Source organism: Phocoena sinus, chromosome 19 (assembly GCF_008692025.1).
Source record: "Phocoena sinus isolate mPhoSin1 chromosome 19, mPhoSin1.pri, whole genome shotgun sequence".
Taxonomy (NCBI): domain Eukaryota; kingdom Metazoa; phylum Chordata; class Mammalia; order Artiodactyla; family Phocoenidae; genus Phocoena; species Phocoena sinus.
The window spans coordinates 18,064,094-18,076,437 of NC_045781.1; the positions used below are offsets into that span (position 1 = coordinate 18,064,094).

A 12,344-nucleotide genomic window follows, 5' to 3' on the forward strand; every position below is an offset into this window, starting at 1 on the left:
AGCTTGAGGTTCAAGTAAAGCAAATAAGCAGCTATCAAACCAAATTTTGTGAAAAAAAGAAACCCCTTCAACATTAGCAAGTGCAAGTAAGACCTTGTCACATCCATCTTTTAGTGATTATACTCTATTTAGCACATATTTAATACACGTCAATAAGCCAGTTCCTTGGTTTCTGACCTTCAAAGAAATGAAAGACACTCATCTTGTGTAACTTAGCTTTATTTAGTACACAATGTTCATACAATTCAGTACAACAAATTATAAAAGCTCTTTGTAAGATTTTACCCATAGGATATTAAGTACAGAAAATCAATTGCCACAAGAAAGTAAGCCACTCTCAGTTTAAAAGTTTTTTTCCATGAACAGACAAGCACTCTCTTCTATGCCAAAAGGTTGCCATATATAAAGCATTTCGGAGTATATTGGCCAAGATATATGATCTGAGAACATTTTGTCTTTCTATTAATTCCAACGTTTAAATGAAAATTTAAAAATGGACTATTTCTAGTTAATTCAGGTATGTTTTGGCCAAAGATGAGCTACAGTTGTTACAAGGTTCATGTGCAGTCAGAATAAACCTTTTTACTTAATTGTAAAGATGCAGACCAGATGAAGTATCTATATATGTCCTTGCCAACACCAGCACCAACCCAACACATACACACACACGCACACACACATTTATTTAGTTGATCTCACAAAGGTCAAGAAAATCACCTTTAAGTGGACAACAAATGGCCTAGATAACACCTAATTATGCTCCTGGCTAATGTATCTGAAATGAATTCCTACTTTTTAAGTCTGTAATAAAGTGACTGGAACCTTTCAACTCTAGTAGAAGTAGATTAGCCACTGTGATCGGTATCAGTAGTTGGTCATTTAATGAAGTTAAAGTTGGCTAAAGTAGGGAGTCATAACTTCAAGTGTATAATAGTACATCCATTTGCTCATCTTCTGATGTAAAGCCGAGGCCTTTCCTTTGCATAAGGGTCCAATGATTACAGTTTTATTTTTGCATAAATCATACCAATAATAAGATCTGGGTACTTTTTATTTATTTATTTATTGTGGTACGCGGGCCTCTCACTGCCGTGGCCTCTCCCATCGCGGAGCACAGGCTCCGGACGCGCAGGCTCAGCGGCCATGGCTCACGGGCCCAGCCGCTCCGTGGCATGTGGGATCTTCCCGGACCAGGGCACGAAGCCACGTCCCCTGCATCGGCAGGCGGACTCTCAACCACTGCGCCACCAGGGAAGCCCTGATTTGGGTACTTTTTAATACCTTCTGATCAGTCAAGATTTTTTTTAAGGTGAAATGAGGACCAAAATAAATAAATCTGTGAAGCAATCTAAGCTCAGAAATTTTCTTGAATTTTAAGTTATCCCAACATTTTATAATTTTCCCAACCACAATTAATTTAAAAGTAATTTTTATTAGTGGCAACCTTTATCAAATCTTACCAAAGCATTCAAGCTAATTTTTGCAGAAATAACCCTTCCATTTTAGAGCGAAATTTCCTGGGTTTATGTTGAATCGTGTATTTACAGCGGGAAGTAGAGCATGCAGACAAGGTTGGCGCAGGCAGAGAACTCAAAGGAGAGAGCAGAGGCCTGAGAATGCCAGGGAGCAGCCCCCACTGGTGCTGGGCCGAAGTCAGCTTACAAGAGGGATGGAGACTGTGAAGGGACCCGGTGAGTCACGTAAGTAAAGGTTAATTAAGAGCACTTACTGTACTTAGAGGTTCTTTTGGATGCTAACTCTGAAGCAAAATCAAGTGGTCTTTCTACCCATAAAATACAGCCGTAATTTGAGGATATTACCAAACATTAGCACAGCCACTGAGATGGTGTGGCAGGGAGCTTAGAGAGCAGGGTCAGCCGCTTTTCCTCTCTTTCCTCCCATGTACTCCAATGAGAAGGTCAGAAAAGAGAAGACTGAGGAGCACTAAAAATATTTCACATGATTCATTAAGAGATTGGTCATCAGGAAATAAAAATGTCAACTATACATGGTCACAGTGTTTTGGAAAGAGTGTATGTATGGATTCTGTCTTGCAAGAATTTTTGGCACTTTATATTTTTCACTGAAGACTGAACACTAAGTGTTTTGGCAACAAATGGCACCTAAACTGTGAAAAAAGGATTACTGTATGTGGTCAATGTGGTGATGATAAGCATAAAAATTTAAGTACATGTTTCTTGTATACTGAAACTCCAAATACCCAAATGCATAGATTAATAATACAGGAATATTTAAAATAAATTGAAATATTTCTGAGAAGGTAATAGAGGGTTTTGAAAACGTAACTAGATAGTCTAACACGTTGTACCTTACATGTGCTTGGTTTCAATTAGAGTAAGGCACTCACTGAAGGATGGACTGACCCATGCTGTCAGCTGCAACAGGCATGCATCATTACTGGCTTAATTAAAGTTTCAGTACTGATTAAAATGTTTTATTATTGTATTATCCTAAACTGCAGTGGTCTCCAACCTTATTAAGGGATACAAGAAAGATATAATTCAGGAGTTTCAGTTGCATAATTTAATAACCCAGCTACCGTCAATTTTTTATTTAAATAAGTTTTGATAAAAACCAAGTATCCTTCCTTGAACCCAACATGACTGATAGTGTAAAACTTCTTTTTGAATACCGCTTACGTAGTAGCTGAATAGAAAATCATTTGAACATGTGATATATCCATCTTCATGTCTACAGTGATTTACTTCAACACAATTGCAAGGAGAAATATTTAAATAATTTCCAACTGGCATGAGAGGTGAAAGTTAATTTCATTAGCCATCTTGATTTAATTAAATACACAATATGCTTTTATCAGTAACTTTTACATGTCCCTATCATTAGACATTAATTACAAAAGCAATTATCAAAAAATTTTTGAGCAGGTACAAGGTACACATAATCCTCTTCGTTGTTTACAAATAAGCATGTCTTAGAGGCACTTGGTTACCTTTGAGTAAGAAAAAGAACCACCTATCAAGGGCCCTCACAGTAAGTTTGGAGACCACAAATCAAACTTGGTATGAAAATGCTCTCTGCCAAAAATATCATAGTAGTGAGTTAGTTAAGATACAACATTTTAAAAATAGTAAGACTTTGCAAGGTTCTAGGCTGTAAAAAATACAAAGGCTAAAAACAAAGAGTTTACAAAATTTTGCAAACCCAGTAAATTTGAATGAGTAAGAAATGAAGAAGAATTTTCTTACTTGCAGGATAGATTAAATAGTATCAACAGGTTTTAAAATAGTAACACTATACAGTAACAAATTCCACTCAGCTACATAACATTTCTGCTGCTTTAAGGACTTACAATATGGAACTTGTAACACTTTTCTGTGCCCAGCATTAAAACATTCATGCACATGCCCGTGTACACACATACACACATTGACACATACTACTGAAGTGCTACACATTACATTTCAGATGGAGCACAACAAAAAATTTTAGATACATATGAAGACTTAACATGATGTTTTAAAAAATATTAAAAGCATGACAAATTAAAAACATTATAAAATTTTTAGGTGAAACAGGACAATAGAGAGCTTTTTAAAAAGCCACCAGTTGGTCTTCACTAGTGAAAAAATATTAAATAATTTAATTATGTATCCCCTCAATTCAATTCAACTATAGCTGTTGTAAGTCAATTAAAAATCAGAAGTATTTCAAATCTTGAAACAGGCTCTAGATTTCCAACATGATAGGCAGCTGTTCAGGCTACCTATGGAACACTTAACTGTTCTCCCCAACAACAAAATTCTAGATCACTTTTAGAAAGTTGAAAACATTTAGGCTAAAGAACATTAATGAAACAAGACAAAGACTGAAGCACGTATAAGATACTTTCAAAGATGGTAACGCTTGTGTAAACATTTGTAGACTTAATCATATCACAGCTTTAAGGTACCGGTTACCTAATTACATTTGAAACATTATCTATTGAGTTTCATTATGATGGAGTTTCACGTATCAAAAATAGAGATTAAATAGAAAGCTCTGTTACTTGTTTCTGGATAGCTTGTAAACGTGGAATGTTTTGTTCTGAAACACTCTAGTGAAGTATGCTGTGTAGGGGGGCAGGTTTCTTTTTATCTCTTCGCAAAAGCGAGGGTGGCCTGCAAGTTTCAAATCTGGATCATTCTTTCCTGGGCCATCCATCATCTAAAGCCAAAACAAAACCAATACAATTTGGAAAAAAATCGTATTTACAAAAGACAAACAGAAATAGGAATAGGGATTGGGTTTCTTTAAGAATGACATGCTAGTGAACTTAAACTGAACGAATGTCAATGGCTGCTTGGAGGCCATCTGGTCCATGCCTTTCCCCTTTGGAAGTGTGATCCAAGGCTGAAGAGCAGAGTTTGGTGTCAAACAATGTTCACCTTTAATGGCAAAGCTAGAAGCAGAACTTGGATCTCCTTGTCCTGAGGAACATACTCACCATTCCCTCTCAAAAAATGAAACACAGAGAAGAATTACTATGACCAGAGAAAGTTCTGCAACTCATCAGATGGCCTAGTTAGAAAAAGTTACACACAAAGCAAAATTTAAATGTATTTGGTCTGCACCTCCTCTGAATTCAAGATAGTTATGGACAGTTATTTTTCCTTGAGCAAAAATCAAATCTCATTTTCTTTGCCTCAGCTTTATTGAAGCATAATTGACATATAAAATTGTATATATTTAAGGTGTACGATCTGATGATTTGATATACATATACATGGTGAAATGATTACTACAATCAAGTTAACCAATACATTCATGTTGGTCAAAGGGTATAAACTTGTCGTTATGAAATGAGTAAGTCTCTGGTGACCTAATGTATAGCTTGGTGACTAGAGTTAATAATACTGTACTCTGCACTTGAAATGTGCTGAGAGAGTAGATCTTAAGTGTTCTGAATCTCAAATTCTGTACAGTCAAGGTTTTATTTATTTTTTTCAGATGTAGGCTAGGTTTATCACTTTTTCCCCCCACTCATTTTAGAAATATCTATCAGCTTTTATACCAATAATTACAGCACACACCACCTCTAAAGGGTGAAAATCTTATGTTTTCTCTACCTGAGACCTGGCATATCTCCAAAAACATTTTCCTCAGAAAGAAGAAAAGAGAAGTAGCTTGTTTTCCTGCTCAGGAGTGTAAGCTTGGCCATAGAAAGCCATCTTTGTGGAAGTGTGCCAGTGGACGAAAAGGGACACCCAACAAGAGAGGAGGGAGAGGAGTGAGATTCTACCACACAGGCTGTGGGGGTGCTGGGTTGGCGCACCGCCCTCATGGACACTCGTATCAGCCAAAATGATGCTTTGGAGCAGAGGTTTTAAAGGTTGAGGTTTTTTCACTTTAGTAGCAAAACCTTAAAAAATAAATTCTATGCAGAGCCTCATGACACAGACCAGCTGAAGACAGAGTTGCTCTATTTGGTGTGACAGTGGGGACAAGAGCTCCCCTTCCCATCTCTCCCGCCCCTCCAGCCCCCGTGGCAAGTCACTAACGTGCCAAGGTAGGGGTTCTGCAGAACGCAACGGAGGTGAATGCTTGATCCATTGTGCAATTCTACAAGGTATAAAGGTAGTTACACTCCTTAGGGCTCACACTGGACCCTCTCCTCCCCAGGGGACGCCCCGCACGGGGCGGAAGGCATGCTTACGTGTCCGTTGGCGATGTCCAGCAGGTCCCGCAGCCGGCAGCCCCGGCGGTGCCTGCGCTCGTAGCAGATGCTGTCTTCCAGGATCACGTAGTCGGTGCCAAAGGACCTTAGCAGGGCGTGCACTTCCTCTGGGGCCCTCTTTGCATATATCTGATAGACCTTCAAAACAAGATAAAAATGGAATAGGGCAAAATACCACTTAACTGCTGGGAAGTTCGTCAAGGACTATCTATTGCAACCTCGCACAGGGGTGGAGCCTAATCGCAGACACCCTGCTCCCCTCACCTCTTCCTGTGCACGTTGCTCGTTCACCTGTAGTCCTGGAGTGTATGTGAGAAATTCCCCCCAAAAAAAAGTTGTTGGGATGGGGGAGAGTGAGCCATGCTGAATACATCTGGATTTAGACACCAAAGATTCAGGAGGTATTGAGTTATGAATATATTCACCAGTAGATGCCGATTCTAAGAATGCTTCACCAAGGTAAATAATGCGATTAAGGAAATAAAACACAGTCTCTACCTTTAAAAAGGGGACCTTTAGACTAAAAGGGTCCATTAGGGGTGGTGGTACAGTCTGGAGGCACAGATACTTGTAAGGAGACCCAGCTTCTGACAGTGGCAGTTGGGGAACAGGACCCCCATAGGGTCCCTGGTCCCAGGCAGGGGCAGCACCCTTGCTCTACTGCTGTCCTGCTGCACTCAGCTTGACCAGGAGACCCTACACTTTATCTCTCTTTCTCTCGTCCTTGCTGGAGGAAGAGTAACTTGCAGCGCCCAGTGGCAGTTCAACAGGAGGCACGCCTTCCCAGTCACCACCAGCTTCACACACATTAAGTAAATACACGCAGATGGTGAGTGGCCTATATCCTGGGACTTGGCGCTGGGAAAGGTAGAATGGGGTGTGTGTGTTGGGGGAGGGGTAATGAAGAGAGGTGCTGCTTCCTCTGTCGTCACTGATTTCTAATGATATGTCTCTGACTTAAGAGACTGGGTTCTGAGAGCCTAGGTCAGCATGTCTTAACGGATATGCTGAAATGGTGGGGGGTTATCTGCTTCTATTGCTAACACTGTGAGGTCATCCTCCCTACAGTCCAGCACCAGCCTCAGGCTAAGGCATTCCAAGGATTTGAAGGTCATGACTGAAGAAGGGCACTAGGACCTTCAAGGTTATCAGTTTTTAGGGCATAAAACTCAGCACCTAGGCAGGGACTGGATCTCGGAGAGGATGGAACACAGGACTCCCTGTGCCTCTGACATGTCTCTATCTGCATCTCTCTCAAGTCAAAGTGGTGGCCACCTCCCAGCTGAACTTTGGGTTCTGGTGATCCAGGTACCCTCCGATCCTCCTCTAGCTAACTCAGGGCCATCTGGAACACTTGGGCTAGTTGAAAAATTCCCATTTTAGCAGGAATCTATGTTAAGATGATTCTCTTAAAAATGGAGTATTTAGTAAAAATCATTTACTTTTAGGCTAGTTAAATCTCACCCCCCAAACAAGACTTTTCAACAAATTTTCAGCCACCAAGATTAAGAAGTGACTGATATAAAACATTAAAAAGTTTGAGGGACTTCCCTGGTGGCGCAGTGGTTAAGAATCCACCTGCCAATGTAGGGCACATGGGTTTGAGCCCTGGTCCGGGAAGATCCCACATACTGTGGAGCAACTAAGCCAGTGTGCTACAACTACTGAAGCCCACGTGCCTGGAGCCCATGCTCTGCAGCGGGAGAGGCCACTGCAATGAGAAACCCGCAACCAAGAGTAGCCCCCGCTCACTGCAACTAGAGAAAGCCCGCAAGGACCCAACACAGCCAAAAATAAATAAATTAAAAAAAAAAAAAAGTTTGAAACCACTGCTGGCGAGGACTAGGACAGGTACACTTCTGTAGCACTGACTGGAGTGTAAATTGGCAGAATTCGTACAGACTTGGTAATTCCATCTCGATTACAAATGCCCACATCCTGTGACCCAGCAACTTCACTTCTAAGAACCTCATGTGTGGATAGATACTTTGTGCCTGTGCAGAGCGATGCTTATACAGGCGTATCATTTGGGAAATTGCTGTATAATTGCAGAAGACAGGGAAACAACCTAAACGGTCAAATAAAATTTGCCATATCCATGTAACAAAATATTATTCAGCTTTAAAAATGGCAAGGAAGCTGTCGATATGCTGATGTGGAGTGATCTCCAAAATACATGAAGTGCCAAAAAAAGCAAGATGTAATTAGTTCTTTTGTAAAAAGGGGGGAAAATAATATGAATTCATGTATATATCCACACACACACATTTGTATATACATAAAATTACCGGTAATGTTATTTGCCTCCTGGGAGGGGAACCAGTAGCTGGAAGACAGGGGTGGGATGGAGACTTTTCACTATGTTCTCTTTTGCATGCTCTGAGCTTTTTTAACTGTGTGGCCGTGTTGCCTATTCTCTCTCTCCCTCTCTCTCTCTCTTTCTCTCTCTCTCTCTCTCTCTCTCTCACACACACACACACACACACACACACACACACACACACACACACACACACACACAAGAAACAGCCCATTAAAAAATGTGACCAGTATGTCTCTCCCCCTTTTCCTTCTCCAGTTCAAAGCTCTGAGGACTCTGTCCTCAAACACTCTGCTCTGTACATCTCAAGGTGTTCTCCTCAGTTTACTCTTCTACCCAAGAGGAACAGAAGGCCGAAACAGCATGCCTTTAACAGACGGGGCAGGCCAAGGTCTAGACTCTGGAGACGCAAGTCCTGACAGGCACTTCAGCTCTGCCTTCCCCTCATAACCTGCAGGAAGCAGGAGCCCCGGCTTTACCGGACACGAGCCAGCCGGGAGAGGCACTCACCGCTTTGGTTCGCTCTCTCAGGCTGTTGTCCTCGTAGTGTGGGTGGTTGGTTAAGGTCCTTCCCGTGCACAGCTTGACGCCGGCCAGTAACTGCATGCTTCCAGCAAACACAGCCTTCCTCGGAGTTTTAGAGCTAAAAGAAAAAGGTCATGAAGAACCTAGGGGCAAGACAGGAATACAGACGCAGACCTACTAGAGAATGGGCTTGAGGATATGGGGAGGGGGAAGGATAAGCTGGGACAAGGTGAGAGAGTGGCATGGACATATATACACTATCAAATGTAAAGTCGATAGCTAGTGGGAAGCAGCCGCATAGCACAGGGAGATCAGCTCGGTGCTTTGTGACCACCTAGAGGGGTGGGATAGGGAGGGTGGGAGGGAGACGCAAGAGGGAGGGGATATGGGGATATATGTATATGTATAGCTGATTCACTTTGTTATAAAGCAGAAACCAACACACCATTGTAAAGCAATTATACTCCAATAAAGATGTTTTTTAAAAAAAAGATTTTAGAGTCTAAATTAACCTCACTGCTAAGGCTTCCACAAAGATAGCATCACACACTCAGGATCACCCAGCTATTTTAGGAAGGGCTATGAGTCGGGAAGAACACAGGAGGCTGCTCGAGATTCTGATTTGCACTCAAACTGTTTTATGAAATTTTTCGTGTCTGTTTTTGACAATGACTGGGAAGCTTCTCATTTACTGTTTTGATGGGTTTACTCTTATATAATGAGTTGTCTTAGGATGTGGGTATCTCCTGAGTCTTCTAGGCTAAAACCCACAACCCTCTCCTGCTCTTGTTCCAAAGAGGCAGATTCTAACACGAGGCCTTAGAAGACTGCCCGTGCTTTTTGTATTAAACTTAACTCAAAGGGCTGCCTAGAGTAAAACAAACTATAAAGCCAGAAGCTGCAGTTGCCGTGAGTCAATTCCAAGGGTTTTTGGTTAAAACAAGAAAAAAAGATCACAGATATTACTATAAATTACTTTTTAGAAAAAAAGAATTAGTAAAAACAAAAAAACACGGAAAGAAGATTCTGAACTAGCAGATATCTTCTTATCTTATACTCAGTATGAAGATGTACAATATTTCTGATGCAGAAGCATTTTATGTATTCCTTTCCTTTAGTCCTAATTATGAAAGACTACATGCATCTTAAGGAACACAAGGTATTCTGGTATTAAATTAAGATCTCACTTTCCAATTATCACCAAGCTGTGATTCTCTGCCTCTCCATGGGATGCGAGGGACAGTGATGGAGGGCCAAGGAAAGACTTCCTGATTTCTGTGAAAGCATTTTTCCTTTTCCCCCGGAAAAAAAGAATCTTAGTAGTTCATTTAATTCCCTTCCATTTTTTTTTTAAAACCTGGGAGCCACCTGCAAATCAACGAGGTGTCGTTTTATTGTGAAGAACATACAGCTGTTCCATGGACTCTGCTCGATGCACCATCTCCGATACAGGCCCAGTAGTAATACTGCAAGGTATACTCACCCTTCCTGTGTTAACAACAAGGAGTGTGTGGCTGCTAGGGTGAGTTAAAATGATGGACATAGTTTTTTTGAGAAGGAGTCTAACTGAAATCATTAAAACTCAACATACTTTACAGAAAAAGCCACAGCAGGCCTTCTCCTCAATGTTTCTGGACATTACGGCATGAAACTTGCTCTAGTGTTCAAGTTTCTAAGAGAAGCCTCATCATATTCACATATTCCATGAGGATGTTCTACTTACTCCATTTTAATGCTAAGACTACAGCACGAATGCCACCCAACAAAGGCCTCTGGATGTCTACAAGCAAGGCATCCTACAGCTCAAGCTGAAACAGTTACAAGTAATTTACTTTTGGAAAATGCAAGATTTTCTAACAATGACACTCTCGTTCACTCAAATTCCAATAAGCTTTAAGTGATGAAAAAAAGTGGATAGAATTACAAGGAGCACACAGGGAATGACACAATCTTCACCCTCCCTTACTCCTGTCAGACCCCAGAATGGATTACAAGAGAAAAACTTTTATGTGAACTTGGCTGTGCTTCATAGGATGTCATCATTCTGACAACCAGACCCAGGAAACACAGGCATAAATAGATGTCTGCTCTGTCCCCCTGAACCAGCAATTTATAAGGAGTTCTTGACATGTGTCCCATGTGGTCAGGGAAATAAGGAGGGTTTAAATGAAAAGAGGTGTACTGAGTTCCTCAGTGAAAGGTTTATATAAAAATTCCATTTTATTCAATGAATACTTACTAAACGCTTAGTCTGTGCCATATATACAATGCTGCCCTCATTTATAGTGGACCGTAATTGCTAAATACAATAAATATGAACAAATAAAATTAAAGAAAATGTATCACTATTTTTCCAAACCAGTCTTCTTTCCTTCCGAATACTCTTAACTGGCACAAACCATTCTACTGCAATAAATTATAAAATTAATGCCACAAAGTGGCTGCCTTTGGGTCCTCTGAACCAAAGAGATTTAGAATGCAGGGAGAAGATGAGTCTGGTCTCCATGTCTGGCAAAGCATGAGGTAGAGGGGAGAGCTAACAGAGAGAGAACCATCCTGGTCTGTACAGTCTTACTGCCTAAGAGTGCCAAACTTGTCTCTCTTCACAAACAACAAATCCAGCAGCTGAACTGATAGCATCCATTCAAATCTTTAGGCTGTCTCAGCATCATCATTTTGAATATATAACAGGATTCAGCATCAGGGAGATGCACAGAGCTGTTTCTAGTTGTGGCAGAGATAGATGACTGGCCTGGTATCTATTCATGGCTAATGACAAAGGTTTCTCACACGCCCCCCCCACCCCCCCACTTCCTGGGCCATCATCACAATACTTTGATGAGTTATACAGTTCACAAAGGTTTAAAATGTCAAAAATCCTAAACTGCTTGCTGGGGAGTTATAAGGTTATTCTTTATTCAGCTAAAAGTTATTACGGAGGGCCTGCTATGTGCAGGGCTGGTGATACCTGGTCTTCAAGAAGCTTACTGGCTAAGAGACTCAGCTCTCATTACAGGCAAACACTTCAAAACAAGCCCATAGTTAGTCCACCACATACGGACGACTGCTTTCTGTGGGCCTGCAGCTATGCTGGAAATGGAACACATCAGACACAGTAAATACGGCGTCTCTCCTCTGTAGGCTCTAAGAGCACTTGCTGCTCCCTGCCGCCCCAGTGGGTACGGTCCCCAAGGCAACAGCAGCCATCACCAGGTGAGCAAGTCATGTCACATGACTGCTTAGAGGAGTTGAGGAAAAAATGGAACAAAGTTCATTCGATTGTGACAAGTTTTAACGTTTGGCCTCATTAGTAGAGTCAGGAAGTTTAAAAGAAACGCAGTCCGTCTCAACTGCCAGTGCTACAATCCTCTGGATTTTTAACAGTCTTTCACTAAAGGTCCTTGGTTTTATTTTAAATAGCAAAATACAAGTACCCTAATGGATTAGATACATTTCTTTGAAAACGACTGACTTCCAAGCATACTAGAGATGATGTTTATTCACTTGATTGTCTAATTTGGTTGTATATGCTAGCCCTACGGTAAATCTGGGATATTTAACTGCTCTCTTAAATATTTAAGTTTATCCATAAAGCAAATGCAAAAAGTAAAACAAGCAAAGTGAAACAAAATGAAAAAAAATCACATTTTCCTACACTTTAAAAACCTAGATTCGCAGTATTTTACATTCTCTGTGGTAAACTCAGTAGGCAAAGGGAGAAGGGATTCTTTGTCTTTTAACTTAAAATGTGCAGTATGACAGATGTAATGATGGGTGTTCTTCCTTCAGATACTTCTGCTGACA

The 12,344-nt window shown here is 40.9% G+C and overlaps 1 protein-coding gene across 3 annotated transcripts in view; it reads right to left on the reverse strand.

The window, feature by feature from the left end:
- Positions 1 to 205: 205 nt before the first annotated feature.
- Positions 206 to 12,344, reverse strand: part of DPY19L3 (dpy-19 like C-mannosyltransferase 3) — a 74,965-nt gene continuing 62,826 nt past the window's right edge. For all 3 annotated transcript variants that reach the window (XM_032613592.1, XM_032613593.1, XM_032613594.1), the window contains 3 exons: positions 8,526 to 8,658; positions 5,675 to 5,833; positions 206 to 4,185 (listed from right to left, as the gene is read on the reverse strand). In XM_032613592.1, the coding sequence (XP_032469483.1) occupies positions 4,024 to 4,185; positions 5,675 to 5,833; positions 8,526 to 8,658 (454 nt within the window). In that variant the 3' untranslated portion in view covers positions 206 to 4,023. The remainder of the gene's footprint in view (positions 4,186 to 5,674; positions 5,834 to 8,525; positions 8,659 to 12,344) is intronic.